At 39.5% G+C, this 24,945-nt stretch overlaps 1 protein-coding gene across 1 annotated transcript in view; it reads left to right on the top strand.

Moving 5' to 3' along the window:
- The window catches only part of LOC124552436 (zinc finger protein 830), a 50,402-nt gene that overhangs the window by 628 nt on the left and 24,829 nt on the right, over positions 1–24,945 (top strand). Inside the window, exons 2-3 of the mRNA XM_047126709.1 lie at positions 7,651–7,877; positions 22,147–22,481. Of these exons, the coding sequence (XP_046982665.1) occupies positions 7,651–7,877; positions 22,147–22,481 (562 nt within the window). The remainder of the gene's footprint in view (positions 1–7,650; positions 7,878–22,146; positions 22,482–24,945) is intronic.

Here is a 24,945-nt window from a genome sequence, read left to right as displayed (position 1 = left end):
GCTATGTTTTGAGATACAGTCACCATGGTTGATGTAGTCTTTGAACACATGATTACTACTATTAAGGTTCAATAGCAATATTGTTTGCATGACTTAAGTTTACATTTCTCTTATTTGGTTAATTTTTGTAGTCACTGTATATCCTGTATTATTTCTTTATCCTCATCATGTAATGACTGTACTTCCTCAAATAAATATTGGCAGAATGAAACAGAGCAATACTGAGTCAATGAGCACAAATCAAAGTCAGGAAGGAATTCGGGAGGTCCAGGTTTGAATTTTCTGTTTGTCAAAATCGCAGCAATGAGGTCCTCCTGACCAAGATTTCTACAGCACATTTCATAATTGTTATAGAATTTGAGACTGTTCCATGCATGTGCATATTCATACGTTGTTAATTCAGCTATTGTACATACAACACTACATTGACACTCCCTGGCAGATTGGAACTGTGTATCAGACTGTGACTCAAGCACAGAATATTTGGGTAAAGTGTAGGTACATTGTACCTGGCCCTTCCTTTATGTGCTGCACATGATGAATGATGGGAAATGAAAATGATGAATTGTGAATCAGCTGTCAGTAGCCAATGTCAATCATTGAAGGCATTGATGCCTTTCAGTCAAACACGGTTATTGATTTCACTTGTTTTTGTTATAGAGAGCAGGAAGGAAACTAGATATGCTCGCAGGCTGACCTGTGGTGAAGATCTAGATTAGGTTAGAATGTGACAGGTTGTGTACAAGTTGGCAAATCCAACAAACCTCAACACAAATATGATTGTTTTAGTAGATTGATATCTAGTATAGCCTGAGATATATGTTCCTCATTAGAATACCCTACTTGTAGGTCTTATTTCCAGTTTTGCCAAAAATCATGACAGTATGGTTAATTTCTAATCGAATAGCTAACTCTATTTACAAACCATAGGAAATAATGAACAAGCATTCTGATTGGCTGCTACAAACCATTCATTGTGCAGTTACCAAGTGCAGCAAACAACGGAAGATACAGATACCAACCATAACTGCTAGTGCCACTTCAGATTGTTATCAATCTAGATGGATTGGAGCTTCACACAGTGAGCCTCACTCATTGTGGATCCATTCATTTCCACTTGTGGTACCTGTAAGTCGTTTTAATTTGTTTGAAGTTACATAATATTAGTCTTCACAAACTTAGGGTTTGGGCTTTGCTGTGAAGCAGTAGTAAGGAGGAGGAGGAGGAGATTAGTGTTTAACGTCCCATCGACAACGAGGTCATTAGAGACGGAGCACAAGCCCGGGTTAGGGAAGGATGGGCAAGGAAATCGGCCGTGCCCTTTCAAAGGAACCATCCCGGCATTTGCCTGAAGTGATATAGGGAAATCACGGAAAACCTAAATCAGGATGGCCGGACGTGGGATTGAACCGTCGTCCTTCCGAATGCGAGTCCAGTGTGCTAACCACGGCGCCACCTCGCTCGGTGAAGCAGTAGTAAACCTGTTTCATTATTCTCCTGGCTTCATCTGGTGTGGATGTGCTTGAGACCTTTATCAGTATGCGAGTGTCATCACCAAACATCACAGTTGTCTGAGAGTCCTATAATGTCCTCAATAAATTGTTTATGAAGGCAAAGAATGGTTGTGTACCAGGCACTAAACCCTATGGAACTCCATATTTAATGTTGAAACAAGTTTCAGGCTTGCAGCTGATCATCGTCTAGTACATTCCACAGTAGTTCAACTGGGCACTTGCCAGCCTGACTGACAATCTTCAATGGCTCACCTGAAGATGACTAGCAGGTGCTCATTTGAAATATTGTGGGATGTATTAAATGATGACCGGCTGCAAGCCAAAAAGCTGTTTGTAAATTCAGTTTGCCAGGAAAATTTTAAAATTCACTCCATATTTTTTGTTTTCCTATTCCAAAATTCGTCTAATTCATGTTGTGTAATTTGCTGATGTGACTCTCTGTGTTCTGTTTTTAAGATGTGTGACAAGTTAGGCTGTGACTCCCTGGATTTGTGATATAGGGTTGAGAACTGTAGGTAAGGTGTGCACTACACATCAGAAGCTACTACTCAGGCAGTTGACTGTGTTGGGTGCACACAAGGGCTTTTTAGATTAGGCAACTTTCCATCCAATCCAGAAAACAATAACAGTAGGAAAACCAGGAGTATCAATGTAAGATCGAAAGAAATGCTTCCCACAGATGAGAGTTTTAAAATCCTAATGTAAACTGCCTAAGCATTCACAACAAAGTGCCAAGGCTTGAAGTGCTCATAAGAAGCAGTGAAGCTCACATAATACCAGGTACAGAAGGCTGGTTGAAACTGGAAATTGATAGCAGTGAGATTTTTGAGGAAAATTTGAGTGTCTATTGATCGAAGGGATAGGCAGATGGCAGGTGGAGGTGGCGTATTTATCACAATAGATAAGAAACTTGAACACACCGATTTAGAAATTGAAGTTGCATGTGAAACAGTTTGTGCAAGACTCAGTATCAGGGGTGGGCATAAAATGATTACTGGATCCTTCTATCACCGACCAGACTCATCTCCTGATGTAATCGAAAACTTAAGAGAAAACCTCAATTCACTTGTACGTAAGTTCCCCAATCATACTATAATCATTGATGGAGATGTTAATCACCCAACAATTAATTGGGAAAATTACAGTTCTGTTAGTGGTGTGTGTTATAAGACATCCTGTGAAACTCTGCTAAGTGCCTTCTCTGAAAACTATCTTGAACAGATAGTTAGGAGCCCCTCTCACAATGAAAACACATAGAATCTAATGGCAACAAATGGACCTGACCTCTTTGAGTATGACATGGTTGTGGTAACAATGATTACCAAAGTACAAAGGGCAACTAAAACAAGCAGAAAGATGTATATGTTCAGTAAACTTGATAAAAAGTCAGTAGTTTCATATCTCAATGAGGAACTTGAAACTTGCAGCACAGCTGAGAAGCATGTAGAGGAACTCTGTATCAAGTTAGAAAGAATATTTTCTATGCACTGGATAGATATGTACACAGTAGAACAGTTTGTAATGGAAGGGAACCTCCATTGTATACAATCACTGTAAAGAAATTTCTAAAGAAACAGAGGTGTGAAATAAAGTGTAGGACTATACATAGAGAGATGCTGACTGAAACATGTTTGGCTGTCAAGAGAGCAATTTGACCGAGTGAGGTGGCGCAGTGGCTAGCACACTGGACTCGAATTCAGGAGGACGGCTGTTCAATCCCCCGTCCGGCCATCCTGATTTAGGTTTTCCATGATTTCCCTAAATCGCTCTAGGCAAATGCCGTGATGGTTCCTTTGAAAGGGCACGGCCGACTTCCTTCCCTGTCCTTTCCTAATCTGATGAGACCAATGACCTCAATGTCTGGTCTTCTCCCCGAAACAACCCAAGAGAGCAATTTGTGATGTCATCAAAAACTACCGTAGCAGAATACTGTCAAGTGCTCTTTCACAGAACTCAAAGACATTCTGGTCGTGTGTAAAGGCTGTTAGTGGCACCAGATGAGACAGGAACTAAAATTAAGGGTAGAAAGGCCAAACCTGAAGTGCTTAACTCCATTTTCAAATGTTCCTTTACAAAGGAAAACCCAGGAGAATTACCCACGTTTAGTCATCGTACCATTGAAAAGATGGGTGAAATAAGTATTGGTGTCACTGGTGTTGAGAATCAGTGGAAATCATTGAACTTGAACAAAGCTCCAGGCCATGATGGAATCCCTGTCAGATTCTATAGGTCTACTGAATTTGTGACCGAGTTAGCCCCTGTTCTTACTGTAATCTATTGTAGATCCCTCAAACAAAAAACCTTGCTCAGTTCTTGGAAAAAGGCACAGGTCGCACTTGTCTACAAGAAGGGTAGTCAAAGTGATCTACAAAGCTACCGTCCAATATTCTTGACAGCAATTTGTTGTAGAATCCTATAACATATTCAGAACTCAAACATAATGAAGTATCTTGAACAGAATGACCTTCTCAGTGCCAACCAGCATGGATTTAGAAAATGTCGATCCAGTGAAACCCAACTCGCACTTTTCTCACACGACATACTGAAGGCTTTGGATCAAGCCAAGGTAGATACAGTATTTCTTAATTTCCGAAAAGCATTTGACTCAGTATCGCACCTATGCTTATTGTCAAAAGTACGATCTTATGAGGTATCAAGTGAAATTTGTGACTGGACTGAGGACATTTATTTTGGTTGGGAGTACACAGCATGTTATCTTGGATGGAGAGTCATTGTCAGATGTAGAAGTAACTTTAGGTGTGCCCCAGGGAAATGTGTTGGGACCCTTGCAGTTCATCTTGTATGTTAATGACCTCGCAGACAATTTTAATAGTAAAATCAGGCTTTTGTAGATGATGCAGTTCTTTATAATGAAGCAATACCTGAAAGAAGCTGCATAAATATTCAGTCAGATCTTGATAAGATTTCAACGTGATGCAGAGATCAGCAACTTGCTGTCAATGTTCAGAAACATAAAATTTTGCACTTAACAAAATGAAAAAAATGCAGTATCATATGACTATAATATCAATGAGCCACTGTTGACATTGGCCAACTCATACAAATAATTGGGTGTAACACTTTGTAGATAGATAGATATTCAGCGATCACAGGCCCTGCAGACCATGTGCTGCTTCCACAAACTGCCTCCATTCCTTCCTGTTTTGTGCTCGGTTCCTCCAAGTGTCTTCGATTCCCAGGGCTACTAGGTCCTTCACCAGGTCGTCCATCCACCGTTGCCTTGGTCGTCCAATGGAGTGTTTGGTATTTGATTTCCCCACTAGTGCCATCTGGCATATGAACTACATGGCCCACCATTGTATTCTTTTGCTTTTTATCTTTTTTAGGATAGTTGGTTGTCACATCAGAAGGTAGATTTCCGTGTTTTTCCCCCTCCTCCATTCTCTGTTATCTAAAGCTGGTCCCCATATCTTCCTCATAACTCTTCTTTCAAATATTATTAGTTTTTCCCTTTCTCGATTAGTCATGCTCCATGTTTCTGTACCGTACATTACTCCTGGGCGTATCACTGTGTTGTAGATTTCATCTTAGTGTTCACTGAGATTGATTTAGAGCCGAGCGTCTCTGAGGGAATGCATGCATTTCATTCCCACTGCTATTCTTTCCTTGATGTCCATTTTTGTCTTGTTGTCCGTGGTAAACCAAGATCCCAAGTATTTGAACTGGTGTACTCTCTTGAACCTCTTGCCATCTACCTTAGGAAATTCTTCCTGCTCTCGTCTTCTTCCTGCTCTTGTCTTCTTCCTGCTCTCGTCTTCTTCCTGCTCTCGTCTTTTTCCTGCTCTCGTCTTCTTCCTGCTCTCGTCTTCTTCCTGCTCTCGTCTTCTTCCTGCTCTCGTCTTCTTAATTGCGTGAACTCTGTTTTGTCTCGATTCACTTTGAGCCCTACCTTTTGTTCTTAATTGTCCATTTTCTGGTACATTTCTTTCAACTCGTGCTTTGATTCACTTAGTAGTACTATGTCATCTGCATGTGCGAGACAGTTGAAGTTACGGTCCATCTCGTCTCCAACCCACTCCTGTTGCCTACACTCTTTTATTACTTTCTCTAAGATGACATTTAACAGAACACATGAGAGAGCATCACCTTGTCTGAGGACTGTCTAATCTCGAATGTTTCTGATGTGGCTCCTTGGAAATGTACTGCTGCCTTTGACCCTTTCATACAAACTTGCACCATTCTCACTCACTTCCCAGGGATTCTGAAGTCACACGTTGCATTGTATACACTATTCCTGTGGCTGCTATCATATGCATGTTGAAAATCGACAAACAGGTTGTAGATATCCTTATCGTATTCCCAATGTTTTTCAAACAATTGTCTATTGTTGATCGGTTTGGTGGAAAGCCAGCTTGGTACTCCTGTATGTTGTTCTCTATGAATGGTTGCAATTTTCTGTGGATAATGATGGACAGCACCTTATATGTTACATTCAACAAGCTGATTCCTCTGTAGTTACCGCATTCCATTTTGCTTCCCTTCTTGTATATTGGGCATATTATAGCCAATTTCCATTCTTCTGGCAGTGTCTCCTTCTCCCATATGAACTGGATCAGTTTATATATCTCTTAAGTGTAAGCTGTCATCTCCCTCCTTGATTAATTATGATGTTATTCTGTCCTCCCCTGGGGCTTTGTTGTTTCTGAGTCCTTTGGTTGCGATCTTCACGTCTTCTTCACTAACTTCCCAGTCTTCTTCACCTTTCCTTTTCTCCATAGAGTTTGCAGGTAATATCTCATCCAGGTCTGGGCGATTCAACAGTTCTGAGAAGTACTCTTTCCATCTTTCTACAATTCTTTCCTTGTCATTTATCAAGTTGCAGTTCTTATCTCTAATGAAAAAAGTTGGGCTCTGAAATCCGCATTTCCGATTTTTATGGTTTGGAATTGCCTTGAGTTCTTGTTTTGTCTCTCTGCTTCCACTAGTTCTAGCAAACTGGTTAGATATATTCTCTTCTCTGCTCCTAGGATTCACTTTGTCTCCCTTCTGACGTTCCCTTTTCTGCTCATTCTCCCTGACAGCTAGCCACTTCTCCCCCATCTTCCTTCTCTTTTCTGTAGCCTACTGGCATGTCTTGTCGAACCATTTCCTCTTCTTAATTATCTTCTTTCTTCCCAATAACACTTTGTAGGGATATGAAACAGAATGATCACATTGATTCAGTTGTTGGTGACGTAGGTGGTAGACTTCAGTTTATTGGTAGAATACTGGCAAAGTGCAATCAGTTTACGGAGGAGATTGTTTACAAATCAGTCATGCAACCAGTTCTAGAATGTTGCTCCAGTGTATGGGACCTGTACAAAATAGAACTAACAGGGGATTTTGAACATATACAGAGAAGGGCAGCACAAACTATCACAGATTTGTTTAATTGGTGGGAGGGTGTCACAGAGATACTGAAGGAACTGAACTGGAAGACTCGGGAAGATGGACGTAAACTGACCCAAGAAAGTCTATTAACAAAATTTCAAGAATATGAAAATATGCTACAACCCCTACATATCGCTCACACAGGCATCGTGAGGATAAGATTAGAATAATTATTGCATGCACAGGGGGATTCAAACATTCTTCCTGCACTCCACACGTGAATGGAACAGGACAAAACCCTAATAGCTGTTACAATGGAACATACCCTCTGCCATTCACTTCATGGCTGCTTTCAGAGTGTAGATGTAGATATGACTCTACCCATATAAGGAGGATATCCTAAACACCATACCATTTTTGTTGCCCTTGTAGAATGTTGTTATCTCCATACAGTTATTGAAGTGCTCAGCAAGATCACAGAAAATGCTGACAGGGTAATTTTTGTTGTTAGGTTCTACCAGAACTCAGTTTGTGAGATCATTTACATAAGGAGTCTGCTGTTTTTGATAGTAAATATGTCATTCTCAATCCTCCTTCATCTATGATATTGTTACTTAGGGCACTCTGTGTAACATACATTTGTACGGCAGCTAAGGATCAGGTGAAGACTCTATTTGCTTGTATTTATAGAAATGAAGCTTGACCAAAACAAAAGCTAGTCCAGTCTGTCCAATGTACACACATTAAAGAGCATAATATTGGCAATTTGGTTGTACCACTATGTACCCTTAACTCGTAACTGTACGTATACCGATTCAGGTCAACTTACGTGCATCCTGTGTGATTCGGTGGTGCGCAGTGAGGCAGTGTGGACTGTGCACATCAACAGCAAGCAGCACCGTGAAAATGTTGCACAGGTTAAGAAGAAACGAGAAGCAGAGCGCGAGCGAGAGCGTATTGCGGAACTTGCCCGTGTGCAAGTCAAGAGGCGGCCACCCACACCACCACCACAGCCAGCTAAGAAGCTGAAAAGTGAGCAGTTTTGTTTTATATCCAAACTTCCAAAGCACTTACTAGACTAGAGTCATCATACAAGATTATGAGTGTTATAGAAATTAATCACAGAACAAATTATATGCTTACGGAAGCGTAATTACTACATTGTTCATAACGTCTGAAAAGTTGGTCATATGCTCTGACATTAAGTATGTGCACTTTGTGGGATGCAGTTGTAATTTACTTATTATAAATTTCTGTCATAAATGTTTCATTTTCAAGTGTGTACCTCATATACATGCAATGTCTATGGACTAACTTATGACGAGTCCATAGAAACAAACACCAAAACACTATGCCTAGGATCATCCACACATGCACTAAAATTTACTGAACAGGTTGTGAATAATGACTTAGGGTTGTAATGGGAAACATAGTTAATGATCAAATAGCTCAAATATTCTTGTAGGAAATGCACCAATTCTTACTTGGGACAACCCAATACAAGATCTATCAATATCCTATTACCCCACCAGCTGTAGAATAAAAAAATAGTGCAGTTCATAATTTGCACGGCTTAAAACACCAACATTCATAAGTATCCGATATGCATTAGTGCTGTCATGTGGTTTTTATAGCAATGTTCAGTCCTCCACACATGAACACATCTGTCAAAGTTGTTTAATGTACAGACTCCATCTAACTTATCAAAAATCAGAGCCCATGACATTCGTGACATTTAAAGTTCGCCAGTATGGTGTGCACCATAGCATTACTGTAAGTGTCTACACTCAGTGCAACACTCTGGAAACAAGAGTCTGAAACTCTTCTTTCAAAGTATTTCTGCTTTTAGTAATGACCCTCATACCTGTGTGTGTGTGTGTGTGTGTGTGTGTGTGTGTGTGTGTGTGTGTGGGTGGGTGGGTGGAGGGTACGGGGGGGGGGGGGGGGAGACCTAATTACATTCTCTCATTCCTAACCTCACTTACATTTCCTTGTATTCTCATTAGCTCACATATTTAAAAAGCATAAAATTGCTCGGTTGATGTTCGTAAGTGTAATCCACACAAATAACGCCCAAATTTTGGATTGCTCACCAGAGCATGGAACTCTGGGCCCTCAGACGTTTAGACATCCTGAACACAAACCCGTAAACAAAATGATAGGTCATCAAAGAATGTCAGCTGTATAATCAGACGTATTTTAACTTCAGTGATCTCGCAAGTAATGACTTGGCTGTGGTGGCTGGACAGTTTTTACTAAAGGCCACAGTTGGGTGAGGTACTCCAGTGCTTGTAAGAAATGTAGTCTGTGTCTCATTTGGTCAAGCATTTTTTTCATTATTGTGATGTAATGAGTTTTTGAATCTGTGTAATGTACTATAACAGAAGTTTTATTTTGTTGATGTATGTGCGACAAGTGTGTCTCTTCCAGTCAGATACTACTAGTAAATTATTCTGCTGGCAGTTTCTTACATTCAGAGGCAGTGGGGTCAAATCTCTGTCTAATCGCCTTTGATGTAGGTTTTCTGGTTTTTTCTTGAACTGTCTCTGACAAACATCAAGAATGGTCCTTCACAAAATCCACAGTGAATACCCCACCAAACTCAAACTTTCCTTTTATTGCCTTCACTAATGTGACACACACAAGCATTTACAGCTCCTCTGGCATCTTCTGAAAAATACAATTTGTGACATTTAAATGTTAATCTACTACTTGAGCTAAACATTTCTCCCCACCGTAAAGCGTATGTAGGGTAATGTCAACTTTCCTGTGATCATTTTGCTGCTTGTGACTGTCACAGTAACTTCAGAAGGAACAAGCTGTCACATTTCAGTGTAATCACCATCTCATGATACGGTACCTTCGGGGTCACTATGCTGCTGAAAGTCTTCAGGTAGCTCTGAGAGACCTGAGTTTCTCCCAGCACATACATTGTTCAAATAACGTGCTGGAATGCAGCCAAGTGACACAGGTTGCCAGTAGTGAAAATTAATAACCAATGGTGAGATAGCATTAACTCTGTCCCTCTGTTTTCGACAATCGAGAGAGCAGGATTCAACACACAGTTTAAACAAAATCCTCCATCTCTGTTTGTAAGGTCACTTGCTAATTTAATTTCAGCTGTTTCCTTACTAACACTATCCCAGCTGATGGAAGTGCATCCCAGAATCTCCATGTTGTTACAATTCATAGGATGACCACTACTAAGACAATGTACTGCAATAGCAGATTTCCTTGGCTGTTGTAAGCATGTGTGACGCTTATGCTCAGTACACTGGTCCTTCACGGTGCTGTTAGTCTGACCAATACATGACATGTCACAACTGCAAGAAAACCATAGAAACCAGCCTTAAGCAAACTGAGATTATCCTTTATGGAACCTAAAAAGATCTTAATCTTAGAAGGTGGTCTAAACACCCAAGCCTATGACCTTTTTGCCCTATGAAGGGAGCATTTTGAACAGGATTGGCTGTATTTTGTGGAAATATGTGAATTGTGTTTTTCAACTACTATCTAAGATTAAGGTCCTTTTAGGTTCCATGAAAGATGATGATCGTGGTTTGTGTTGTATTCCTAGCAGTAGTGCCATGTCATATATTGGTCAGACTATCAGAACTTTGAGCATAAGCAACACACAAGCTTAGAGTAGCTGAGCAATCAGCCATTGCAGAACTTGGTCTTGGCTCCAGTTATTTTATGGAATATAACAATACGAAGATTCTGACATGCACTTCCAGTTATAGAGATAGTGTTATTAAGGAAGCAGTCAAAAATTAAATTAGCAACTAATCTTGTAAATAGAGATAACTTACTGTCAGTCATCTTTGATAATGTGATAGCACTAGCATTTACTGTGTGTGTGTGTGTGTGTGTGTGTGTGTGTGTGTGTGTGTGTGTGTGTGTGTGTTTTAATCTTTCCTGAATTGCTCTGCAAACTGAGATTTTTAGTTCTCTTGCACAGTGATTAGTTGCTGAAATTTTACCTTGCAAATTACAGGGCATGCACCTTTGGAAATGTCAGTGATTGTTGACTATATCACCTGGCTGCATTCTTGAAAGTTACTTCTGGAAGCTCATTTGCTCACTTTAGATGACCTAATACAATAGAAATGTGCAGTTCTCATGATAATGACATAATGTGCTGCCCAAAAGGCTTGGGGAACTAAACTGCTCCTAAATAGCTGAGGCATCAGCAGTGACCAGTTGCATGAGGATGCAGAAGGCAGTGGAAACTATTGCATTGAAGGCACATAATTTGTATCCACAGGACATGTGGACTGTAATTGAAAAACAGTCAGAGAGATCACTAAAGAATATGACACTATCAGATGAGAACTTCCATTCTGCATTAATATGAACACTGCGGTGCAACTTCATGACAGATTAAAACTGTATGCCAGGTAAAGAGAAATGCAAACTGTGATTTTTCTCTTTTATTGAAAATCTCATAACAGAACTTTCAGCCGACTTCAAAGCTTCATTCTGTCAGCTTCTTTCTGCAGCTACGTCTGCAATCTGCAAACCATTATGAAGTGCAGGGAAGAGGATATTTCCCTTTGTGCCATTCATTAGGTTGTCTTCCCACCCCGTTCACTTGTGGATGGTGATAAGGAATAATTGCTTAAATGCCACGTGTGTTCTAATTTGTGTGACGGTGTCTTTGTGATCCCTACTGGAGTGATGTGTAGGGGACGTACTGTATTCTTAGATTACTCGCTAAATGCTGATTATTGAAACTTTGTAAGTAGGCTTTGGCAGGGCAGTTTGCGCTTGTCTTGAAGCCAGTTCGTGTTTTTCAGCGTCTCGGTGATGCTTTTTCATGGGTCAAACAATCCTGTGACTATTCATGCTGCCGTTCTTTGCAGACATTTAGTATAGGTCCTCCGCACTTGAGCAGTACCTTAAGATAGGGTGTATGAGTGTTTTGTAAGTGTCTACATCATACCTCCCAGGCTAGTAATAGTGAGTGGTGGAGGATACTTCTGGTACCATTAGCTGATCCCCCCTTCCCTGCCCTTTTTGCGAATGGGACATGGGAAGAATGATTATCAGTAAGCCTCTTTATCAGCTCTAACACTTGAATTTTGTCATTGATGTCATTTCGTGAGATGTTTGCGGGTGGAAAGTTCTTTCTTGAAATTTCAAAAGTAAACCTCCTAGTGATGCACCATGCCTCTCTTATATAATGTCTACCACTGCAATTTATTGAGCATTTCTGTAATACTCTGACGCTGAATAAATGATCCCATAAGCAATTTCCTCTGTAGACTGATTCCACTTAAAAATCCTACTAGCAAACCAAAGTCTGGTAACTGCCTTTCCTACGAGTGAGCCTGTGTGGTGATTCCATTTCAGATTTCTACACATTATAATCTTCAGCTACTGGTATGAGTTGACTGACTGCAGTTGTAACTTGTTGATACTGTAGTCATGGGATACTATGTTTTTGCAGTTTGTGAAGTTCACAATTTTACTTTCTGTACATTTAAAGCAAGTTGCCAGTCTTTGTTCCACTTTGAAATCTTATCCAGATCGACCGGATATTTGTGTAGGTTCTTTTTTCCAGACTGGACTTCATTGTGGATAGCTGCATCATCTGCAAAAAGTTTGACGTTACTATTAATACTGCCTATAGGTCATTAATATATGACATGCGTAGGAACAGCCTCTGCACGCCTCCCTGAGCACACCTGAAGATACTTACTTCTATGTCTGTCGATGAGTCTCCATCCGAGATAACGTGCAGCATTCTCCCTACCAAGAAATCCTCATTCCTGTCACAAATTTTACTTCATACTTGTCATGATTATACTTCCATTGATAAGCATTTCTGTGGTTTGTAGACAAAGGTTTTCTGAAGTAAAAAATTACTGCAGCCATCTGACTGCCTTGATTCATGACTCTCATGATGACTTGTGAAGAAAGCACATGTTGAGTTCCATTCAGTGGAGCAGTAGGCAAAATGAATCCTTCACATGTTTCATGACCGCCTTCTTTTGTAAACAACTAATGGTGTGGTTCAGTTTGGTTTTCTGTATGTTTTGTGACAATTTGCTGTATGTGGAACATGTTACTAGGTTTGTTGATATGGCCATCAGTATTTTCTTATAATTTTTTTAAATGTAACAAAATTTGATAACTGTAACCCAACCACATAGAAATACTATTCACTCAGAAATTCATCTATGAAGGAGGAGTTGTCCAGTAGAAATCATTTCAATTTCTTTTAGAACTTGTGTTATCTACTAGCATCTGAACTCACAATGAAGGTTGTCATATATTTTATATGGCTCCATACTCTGCTCATTTCTGTGCAAGAGTAAGATTTGAGTTTTGAATAGTGCAGACTTCTTGTTCCAAGTGTGATATATTGTGAGATGGTTGTTACTATGACTGATTTTTTAATTGTTGTAACCAAACAATGGCAACTCCAGGTTGGAATATCAGCAATATTAGGAAAAGGATAACATGCTAGAATAAAAATCATCACTAATGGCGACTGAAGACTTCTGGCAAAGAAGTCACTCTTGTTCTGCCAACAATGTTGTCAAATAGGATGGAGGACCAGACAGAGCTTCAGGGCACTCTCTTGCCCATGGGGTGGCAAACCAAAGGCTTGGGGAACTAAACTGCTCCTAAGTGGCTGAGGCATCAGCAGTGTTCAGTTGCATGAGGATGCAGAAGGCAGCGGAAACTATTGCATTGAAAACACATAATTTGTATCCACAGGACATGTGGCCTGTAATTGAAAAATTGTTGCGATGATCTCTCCATTGACAAAAGATCCCGGAATGTTCCCCCATTTGGATCTCTTGTAGGAGACTGCCAAGCAGGAGGTGACCATGGGAAAAAGACTGAATAAATAATGTAAGGGTAACATTCTGTGAGCCTGGGTGTGGAATGTCAGAAGTCTGAACGTGGTGGGGAAGCTAGAAAATCTGGAAAGGGAAATGCTAAGGCCCAGCCTAGATATAGTGGGAGTCAGTGAAGTGTAATCAAAGTAAGACAAGGGTTTCTGGTTAGACAAGTGTAGGTCAATGTCAACAGCAGCAGAAAATGGTATAATGGGAGTAGAATTCATTATGAATAGGAAGGTAGGGCAGAGAGTAAGTTACTGTGAACAGTTCAGTGGTCGGGTTCTTCACATCAGAATCAACAGCAAACCAACACTAAAAAAAAGTTGAGGTATCACAAGCTGAAGATGAAGAGACAAAAGGGAGGAAGTATATGAGGATATTGAATGGGTGATTCAGTACGCAAAGGGAGATGCAAATCTAATGTTTGTGTGGGGGATTGGAATGTGGTTGTTGCGGGAGGCAGTAGAAGAAAGGATTGCGGGAGAATATGGGCTTGGTACTAGAAATTGTAGAGGAGAAAGATTTATTTGAGTTCTGCAATGAATATCAGTTAGTAATAGTGAATACTGTGTTCAAGAAGCACAAGTGGTGGCAGTATACATGGAAAAGGCCAGGAGGCATGGAAGGATTTCAGAGATTCTGAACACAGATGTTGGATTGTAAGGCATACCCAGGAACAGATGTAGCCTCAGATCACAATTTAGTAATGATGAAGAGTAGGCTGAAGGTTAAGAGACTAGTCAGGAAGAATAAATGCGCAAAGAAGTGGAATACAGAAGTCTGAAGAATGAAGAGATGTGCTGGAAGTTCTTTGAGGCTAAAAATACTGCAGTAACAAATAGCTCAGTAGGCAGTTTAGCTGAAGAGGAATGAACATCTCTAAAGAGAACAATCACAGAAGTTGGAGTGAAAAACGGACATACTAGGGAGGTGTCTGCGAAGAAACTGTGGGTAACAGAAGAAATACTTCAGTTGATTGACAAAAGGAAGTACAGAAATGTTCAGGGAAATTCAGGAATAAAGAAAAACAAATCACTCACTAATGAAATAGATAGGAAGTGCAGGGAAGCTAAGACATTGTGTGTGTGTGTTTGTGGGGGGGGGGGGGGGGGGGGGGAATAAAAAAGAGAGAGAGAGTGAGAGAGACTGTTAGGAGGAGTGACTCAGCAAATGGAAATGTGGAAACAACCTTCGGCGAAATTAAAAAGAAGGATGGCAACATTGAAAGTGTAGTTTGAATTCCACTGTTGATGACATGATAGAAGAAGAAGTAGTAGCAACAACCAACAGGGAAGAGCTAGGAGATACAGGATTAGAATCAGAATTTAAAAGAGCTTTTGAAGACTTTAAGATCAAATGAGACAGAAGAGATAAATAACATTCCATCAGAATTACTAAAATCCTTCAGGGAAGTGTCAACAAAACACTTATTCACATTCGTGTGTAAAATGTATAAAACGCAATGTACCATCAGACTTTCGGAGAAACATCATCCACAAAATTCCGAAGATAGGAAGAGCCAGCAGGTGCAAGAATTATCACATAATCAGCTTAAGAGCCCGTGCATCCAAGTTGCTGACAGGACAGGAATAATATTCAGAAGAATGTAAAAAAACTGAGGATGTGTTAGATGATGCTCAGTTTGGCTTAAGTGAAGGTAAAAGTATGAGTTCATATCTTGTGCTTGATAATGAAAGCAAACTGAAGAAAAATCAAGAAACATTATTTTTATAAGAGTGTAAGTCAGGGACATAGTCTTTCAGTCCTACTGTTCAGTCTATATATTGAAGAAGCAAAGACAGAAATAGAAGAAAGGTTCAAGAATAGGATTGAAATTCAAATGGAAGTATATCGATGAACTGAATTGCTGATGACATTGCTATCCTCAGTAAAGTGAAGAAAAAATACAGGATCTGTTGAATGGAATGAACAGTTTAATGAGTTCAGAATATCATAAATGAGAACAGTAAGAAACTGAGCATCAGAATTCGGGATCCAAAGTATATGAAGTTGAGGAATTCTGCTACCTACGTAGCAAAATAACCCATGGTGCGTGGAGCAAGGAGGTCATAAAAAGGAGACTAGTAGTGGCAAAAAGGACATTCTTGGCCAAGAGAAGTCTAGTATTATCAAATATAGGCTTTAATATGAGGAAGAAATATTTGAGAATATATATTTGGAGCACAGTATTATGTGGTAGTGAAGTATGGACTGTGGGGAAACTGGAGCAGAAAAGTGTTGTTGCATTTGAGATGTGGTGTTACAGAAGAATTTTGAAAACTAATGGGACTGATAAGGTAATAAATGAGGAGGTTCTCCACAGAACTGACAAGGAAAGGAACATAGGGGGAACACTGGCAAGAAGAAGGGGCAGGATGATACGACATGTGTTTAGACATCAGGGAATATCTTCCATGGTACTGGAGGAAGCTGTAGAGGGTAAAAAGAGTGTAGGAAGACAGAGATTGGAATACATCCAGTAGATATTGAGGACATAGAGTACAAGTGCTACTCTGAGATGAAGAGGTTGGCAGAGGACAGGTAATTCGTGGCGGACCACATGAAACCAGTCAGGAGACTAATGACTCATAAAAAACTTAACAGCTGTATACAACTGCTCGTTTGATTAAAGATCTGCACCTAAAGACTGAGGATTTGCACAGGTAACTCCAATCTCCGAGAATGGAAAAAGAATAATACACCAAAATACAGACCCATATCACTGATGTCGATTTCCAGTAGCATTTTGGAACATACACTGTGTTTTAACATTGTGAATTGTCTCAGTTAAAATGGTCTGTTTGTAGGGAAGCAACACGAATCCCAGACAATCTCCTAATTCCTCATAGCTGTAAGCTGTAGCTATAAATGTATTTCTCAGATGAAGTGGGCACTAGGAATTCTAATTACAGGCTTCACGTTTTGCTAATCACTTTCTGGTTGCCAATATTGTAGTTAGAGAGCCAGTGTTGAGAACGGCAAACAACAGCATTAAATAAATAATAGGAACATTAACAATTATTCCACCCGCTGCACATGTTGGTATGCAGTCAGCAGGGATTTAGAAAATATTGTTCGTGTGAAACACAACTAGCTCTTTATTCTCACGAAGTAATGAGTGCTATCAAATGAGGACCTCAGAGTCATTCCATATTTTTAGATTTCCAAAAGGGCTTTTGATATTGTTCATCACAAGGATCACCTAATGTGTGACTGGATTTTTGATTTCCTCTCAGAAAGACCACAGTGCGTAGTAACTGATGAAAAGTCATTGATTAAAACAGAAGTGATACCTGGCATTTCCCCAAGGAAGTGTTATAGAACCTCTGTTGTTCCTAATCAATATCAGTGATGTAGGAGACAATCTGATTGGCCCTCTTACATTGTTTGCAAATGATGCTGTCATGCACCATGCAGTAAAGTCTTCTGAGGACCAAAACCAATTGGAAAATGATTTAGACAAAATATCTGTATGATACGAAAAGCGGCAAGTGGCCTTAAATAATGAAAAATGTGAGGTCGTTCACATGCATAATTTATCACGCATCTGTTAAATTGCATTAACATGATAAATCATACAAATTTAAAGTCTGCCAATTCAACAAAATACTTAGGAATTACAATTATGAACAAGTTCAACTGGAACAGTCACATACATAATGTTGTGGCGAAGGCAAACCAAAGACTGCATTTTATTGGCAGAACACACAGAAGGTGCAACAGGTCTACTAAAGACACTGCCTGCAATGTGATTGTTTGTCCTCTGCTAGAGTATTGCTGAGCAGTAAGGGATCTTTCCCAGATAGTATTGACAGAGGGCATTAAAAAAGTCCAAAGAAGGACAACTTGTTTTGTATTATCGTGAAACTGATGAGATAGTGTCACACATATGATAAGTGAGTTGGGGTGGCAGTCATTAAATTGAAGGCGTTTTCAATTGCGGTGAGATCTTGTCACGAAATTTGAATTTCCAACATTCTCCTCTAAATGCGAAAATATTTTGTTGACACCTCCCTACACAGGGAGAAATGATCATTGCAACAAATTGATAGAAATCATAAAAGGCACAACAGGAATTAAGCATTCGTTTCTCCATCATGCTGTTAGAGAGTAGAACGATAGAGAAGTAGTATGTCTCTGCCAGGCACTTGAGTGAGAGTTGCAGAGTTGTCATGTAAATGTAGAACTATAGTGATAATGAATTTGAGCTGTAAGCGAAACATTTACGTATCTATTTTTTTTAAGGTAATCATTATCAAATTTCATGACATTTCCATTTCTTTCACTCAGGTTTTTTAAGCACTGCAGATACTCATAATGTAACTAGGTTTCCAGAATAAACTGATAATTCCGCAGGATCATATTATATATTTTATTTGTGATTAGAGAACAGACTTGCACCTACACATTGCTGAAGACTGATTGCAGTGTGCGAAAACTGAAGACAGACTGCAGACTAACTACAAATGACTGCACCTTGGCATGCTGGTACCTAAATGCATTTCAGTAGGTACCATCTCTGTGGAAATCAATTTTTTTGGTATTAATAAGATTATTCTTACAGGGAAACAAAGAATTTTTTATCCAAACAGAGTTTTAAAGTTAGTGATGAAACTTACAAATTTCAGTTTTTAGTGATCATTATTTAACTAATTTATGTTCGTGATGGATCCCTATACTTGCAATTTATGAATTTATTAATGAAACGTGACAATTCAGTGCTACTACAAACTATAGCTAACTTTTATGATTAATGAGTAAATATTTGAACGAAAAGTGTCTTCCCCAAAAATCAAGATTGTACGTGGTTTAATAAAAAACCCTATATCATAACAAAGCTAAAATATTCCTGATAAAACCTCAGTTACAATCATGCAAAAAATTTGATAATGTTGTCCCTCCACATGTAGTAAGCTAGAGTTCATTTTACTCCTAGTTGCACATTACATGTTATCAGAGTTGACAGAAATTTCTCTCATGAAATATGAACTGTGTATTGTTCAGTGGCTTAATTAATGCATTTTTATGAATGATTCATACAGTAATAATATGTGTATTGAAGCTAATTTGAGTGAGAACATAAACTGCCGAACAAAAATTTTGCTCTTTAATTATTACATGTAATTTTGCGATTAGAGTGTTTGTCGAAAGGACTACACCAAATAAGCATTGTTATGAGAATAACATACAAGTGCACTGAAAAGTAATGTCTCTGAATCTGTATGTGAAGTCTCTTAAGGCTTTTTAAAGAAAACATTCTGTGTTTTTTCTTCACATGTACATATTCACAGCCCTCTGCTGCTAAAGGGCACCGAATTGTTGCATGTAGCTTGGCGGTGTGTAACTTAACTACGTCGGTGCACATGAAACAATGTGCTGTAAATCGAGTTTCGAATTTTAAGAGTTCACCCACACATAGAGCATCCTCTCCTTCAGCATGACAATGCCAGAATACACGTGAGTGGTGCAACAATCTGGCACCTTGGGTTTGAAGTGTTGATCGTCCTCCATACAATCCCAACTTTGTCCGATCTTATTGTCATCTATTTCCAAACTTAAAGGACACCTTCAAGAACTTCAGTCTGATAGTGATGCTAAAGGACACCTCTGAGGACTTCAATCTGATAGTGATGAAGCAGTGCAAGCAGAGGTGAGGCTGTGGCACCATCTCCACATTCAAACATTCTACAGTGACAGTATCAACAAACTGGTCTCTCATTGGGAGACTATACTGAGAAAGAAATATGTAGACATGAAGGATAAAGGTGTAGAAACTTAATAATATTTGTGTTATTATGAAAGCTTTAACAGTTTCCTCATGAAAAAAATTGGAGGCATTAGTTTTCAGCATGCTCTTGTATTTCATTATATTAATATAATAACAGTTCAGTTGGAACAATCATATCACAAGGAAAATTCATAATATTCAGGATGCATTAGTGGATGGTATGTTGCTGCAAGTTGAAGGAAATTATAAGTGTATTACTATATTGGTTGCAAATAAAATAAATGTTCTTACAGCTCTAATTTTCTTTTGTTCAGGCATTGCAAGGATAGCAAAGACCAGAATTTATGTGGCAGTAACAGAAATGAAGTGGGTTTTACTACCGGGTGAAGGTGTATGAGTGTTACTCCAAAATAAATGATTGATGATTTTTTTAAAACATCCATTTTATTTTCCATTTTTTTGATGTTTTTACAGTGTGTTGATACTCTTGGAGAGAAAACATGTCATTTTTTCACATAATCTCCTTCCCTTTCAACTGCCTTACGGCACAGTGCAATTGAGGCTTTATAACTGCATAGTAGAAGTTGGGAAAAGCATATTGGAGCCACTGTTTAGCAGCCTTCACAAGGGAGTCTTCATCTTCAAACGTCCTTCAGTCCGCTGGAGAGGTGGTAACCACACAGTGTCAGGTCAGGTCTGGAAGTTGCGTGTTGCATCATGGTGGTGGTTTTCTCACTGATGTGTGTCCTCGCGTTATCATGCGACGGCAAAATGCCGTGCTTTTTGCCCTGTTGTTGAACATGACACATTTGAGTATGATGTTTTTTCTAAGAACTGCAATGTATATGTCAGAATTGATAGTGGTTCTGTGTGACATGATTTCCACAAACAACAGTCCTGAATCACTATTTTCCTACAAAGTGTCACTGCGTAATCACCACGTCCCTACAGTATTTCTTGCGTTATGTTGTCTGTAACATGTTTGCAATCAACCTATCTCTTATTCCAATTATGTCTTCACCAGTAAACCTCGATTAATTAAAGAACTGAACTCCCATGTATAAAATGTCTGATTACTTTAAAAATGAGTTAATGTGTTAAATGTATGACGTTAAGCATATAAAGGAGAAAAAATTTAGAATATGTTTGAAATTACACTTGCATATTGTTGGAAAGTGCTAAGAGCTCTTATTATGAAATACTGGATGAATATAGTCTTGGTAATTTGCACTCTGTTTTAAGCATAAGGAAGTTTTTCATGCAACTTGTTGTTTATGACATCACATCTCCTGAACTATGTGTTGTACAATGATACAGTTTTGCAGATACAGTCTGTGTTATATGTGGAAACTATCTTCAAACTGTGTCATAAATAGAGCTAGTACTAATTAAATAATAGATTAAAAGGTCATACCTAATGCTTGCATTTTACTACATGAGCAATAAACTTTTTTCCTTCTATCATTTTATGGGGCATGGCAGTGACAAAAGGTTTCACAAAGGTTTGAAATTAGATCTCAAGTTTGTTGAAAGTCACCTAGTGCTCTCATTCTCAAATACTGGATGAACAAAGTCTCTCGGTATTTGTGCGCTGTCAGTTATGGTGCCTCAAGTCAAAAGCACAGTTTCTAACTGTTTATCTATTTTATTTTCTGTGTCAAGAGCACCACACGTTAAAATCTAAATCTGGTAACAGTCAACATTAATAAAATTTAAGTTTAAATATATTTTGCCCAAGAGTCAGCTACGCAAATGGCCTCATCGTAAGCTAGCTGTAAATGTGGGGTACAGCTTGTAGTGAGGTTTGGGCATGTCAGTTGGTGCTCATCTGTGTGGACATTCCCACAGTCGCATAGTGGTTCCCCATCGGGCAGGGCTACACTTGCAATTAGAGACCGTTGTCCTCAGCCTGTTGAGAGCCTTCCATGTTGTGAAGGATTTATCATCTCCAGCTGCAAGTTCTTCCTTAAGCTCCAGGAAAGGATTTGGTGTTGCCTCCTTTCATAGGTGCAGTCTCCTCTCTTCGACAATAATGTCAACTGGCTCTGACGTACAAAGGGAGCTCTTTCTGGCACGAAGTCACCTGGGCCATTGTCGGTGCTCATGTAGAAGGTGACGATAATCTGTATCTGTATCTTCCTCTCCACCTCAGCAGCTGCTTGCTGCTGTATGCTGGGGGGAACTATCTCTATGGGAGGGTAGATCTTCTCTGTCGACACGGGCCTCGGACGTCCCGATATGATGCGGGATGACGTATTTGCGGCCACATCAGTGTGTTTCGTGTGGGTCGAATTCCTCCTCACACGTACTGCATATACAGCTGCCGAAAAACTGAGTGCAATGGCTGTTGTTTTATTGTGTTAAATTTTTAACACAACTTTAAGCCTTTTAATGAGTACATTATGACAGCATATTAAATTTTTGAATTTGGTCAATAGTTGTTGGCCCTGGAAGCCAATAGTTATGAAACCTGTGACTGATATCAAGCTCGAGCATAATCGTTTAGTAATATAGATTATCCAGTCTGTAAACTCAAAGTGTCTTTTAAACAACAGCTGAATGGTGTTCAATGGATAGCTGTTCATTTTCAGTGTTACACTTAATGTTCATTTCAAGTTGATTTTAGCCATTTGAGTAGAGATATGTCTCTCTATTGAAACTGTATTAGCACCTAATGATTGTGATTGTATCATGTAATTTGTTTGTTCCTTCTCAGGTATCTTGAAGAATGCCAGTGAAAGTTCACCAATAATAGTCAACAGCATTCCACCTGACTTTTTTGACGGATCAGCGCAGATGAAAACTGCCCCTCCCGCAACACTGCCTGAGAAAAAGACCGTACCGTCGAGGGTTCTGTTGGTTCGAGGTGTGCCGTCGGATGACGATGAGGAGGATGAGGTAGAAAATGATGGTGATGAGGCTGTGTTGAAGGCTAAGGAAGAGGAAGCCGAGACAGATGCGAAGGATGAGAAGGCTGCAAAAAATAGCAAAGTGGCTGCAGAAGATGCCTTACCTGAAGGATTTTTTGATGACCCTCTGTTGGATGCTAAGGTGAGCTAAATACAAATTTTGATTTTATTGCCTGGGATTCAGTGTTGTAAAACTTTTTGATGTACATTATTATCACCTTTGATTGTTAAAACTACTTATTTGTAAAATCCACTATTCCAATTTTGGTCATTTAGTCATTTTGCAGTGGAGTACAGCGTAACTACAAAAACGAATCGTATGTCAGCACCACTGATGATGGTGACATGATCGATTATTAAAATGTTGCGCCCATGGTATACCAACCCGTGTGTGTGTGTGTGTGTGTGTGTGTGTGTGTGTGTGTGTGTGTGTGTTTCTTTTTAAACTTCGAATTAGTTATCAAGAGACTCCCATAGGGTATATGCTCTGTAGCGAATGATCTCTGACAATAGCAGACAAAATATGACCTTTGAATATTTTCCTCAAACCAGCAGCCTCAATTGCCAGTAGACACTTAACACATGTTACGGTCTGATAGTATTTATGCAAAAGATGCCAACAACAGTAACAGCGAGTATAGTTTATGCTATTTTTGCTGTGTAAAATAGCGTTGTTCTTTTGTAAAGTGGACAAATTCTTTCAGTTGACTACTTACCGCCTGATTGTGGTGATGACATATAAGTGGTATTTTAAATAAGGACATTTTTTTTTTCAAAAGAAGAAAAGTAGTATATCATTAAAATAATTTTTGTCCGTATTGTAAACACTTTTATCTACTTTCACACATAGTTTCCATTGTTATTAAAACTTTTGTCGTACTGTTCAGCAAATTTTTAAATCCTGACATCAAATAAATCTGCCACCTGTGAAGAAACCCATTCCAGTTCTACTGTTTGCTCTTTTTTGTCATTGTTAAATCATTGACCAAATACTGAAACAAGTAAAAATCACTGGATGCGAGATCTGCACTGTGAAGCAGATGAGCCAGTTGTTTGTATCAAAAATATGTGATTAAACTGTATGCTTGCGCATAACCGTGTGGCCTTGCGTAGTCATTAGCAACTTCGCACTGTAAGACAGTGGCCACACTGTTTGTTTTGTTTGGCATACTATATTTTCTTGCACTAAAAAATCAAATTACAGATCATATCTCAGAACCGGTGGATGAATGCATTCCTGAACTTTTTTTAACTTCTACAGCTAAGCACACCTACAGGTGAAACAGCTGCATTTTGGCAATCGTTTAGGATTGTCCCTCTTATTCGGAAATGAACCTTATTTAAAAAGTCTATTTGTGTTAGATGTTTTTAAAATTTTGCATGTGCTGAAGCAGAAAATGTGAGTGAAGTGTCATTTTTATGTACACCGAGGTGACAAAAATTGTGGGATACCTCCTAATATAATGTTGGACTTCCTTTTGCCCCATGAAGTTCAGTAGTTCAGTGTGGTGTGGACTCGACAAATCATTGGAGTCCGTTGTAGAAATGCTGAGCCGTACTGTCTATATAGCTGTCCATAATTGTGAAAGAGTTGCGGTACAGGATGTTGTACACGAACTGACCTCTCAGTTATGTCCCGTAGGTGTTCGATGGGATTCATGTTGGGCGATCTGGGTGACCAAATCATGCACTCGAATTGTCCAGAATGTTCTTCAAAGCAGTCACGAGCAATTATGCCTCAGTGACGTGGCACATTGTCATCCATATCAGTCCCATCATTACTTGGGAACGTGCGGATGGTCTCCGAGTAGCCAAACGTAACCATTTCCAGTCAATGATCAATTCATTCGGACCAGAGGACCAAGTCCATTCCGTGTAAACACAGCTCACACCATTATGGAGTCACTACCGTCTTGCATAGTGCCTTCTTGACAACTTGGGTCTACAGCTTCATGGGGTCTGCACCATACTTGATCCCTACCATCAGCTCTTACCTGCTGAAATTGTTTAGGGTCCAGCTGATGGGGTCATAAGCCCAGGAGAGGTGGTGCAGAGGATGTCGTGCTGTTAGCAAAGGCACTTGTGTCGGTCATATGCTGCCGTAGCCCGTTAATGCCGTACCTCACCACAATGTCCTAATGAATACGCTTGGCATATGTCCCACATTGATTTCTGTGGTTATTCCACACAGTGTTGCTTGTGTGTTATCACTAGCAACATGCCTCTGCCCTTGGTTGTTACGTGAAGGCCATCAGCCACTGTGTTGTCCATGATGAGACATAATGGCTGAAATTTAGTATTCTTGGCATACTCTTGACACTGTGGATCTAATAATATTGAATTTCCTAATGATTTCCGAAATGGAATGTCCCGTGCATCTTCCTCCAACTACTATTCCAAGTTCAAAATGTGTTAATTTTCATCATGCAGCCATAATCAGTTCGGAAATCTTTCGACGTGAATCACCTGAGTACAAATGACAGCTGTACCAATGCACTGCTCTTTTATACCTCAGGTACACGATACTGCCACCGTCTGTATATGTGCGTATCACTATCCGACGATATTTGTCACCTTACTGTACAACTGCCTCATGCAGTTACTGT

This window comes from Schistocerca americana, chromosome 10, assembly GCF_021461395.2.
Source record: "Schistocerca americana isolate TAMUIC-IGC-003095 chromosome 10, iqSchAmer2.1, whole genome shotgun sequence".
Lineage (NCBI taxonomy): Eukaryota > Metazoa > Arthropoda > Insecta > Orthoptera > Acrididae > Schistocerca > Schistocerca americana.
This window is presented reverse-complemented; position numbering and strand designations above follow the sequence as displayed.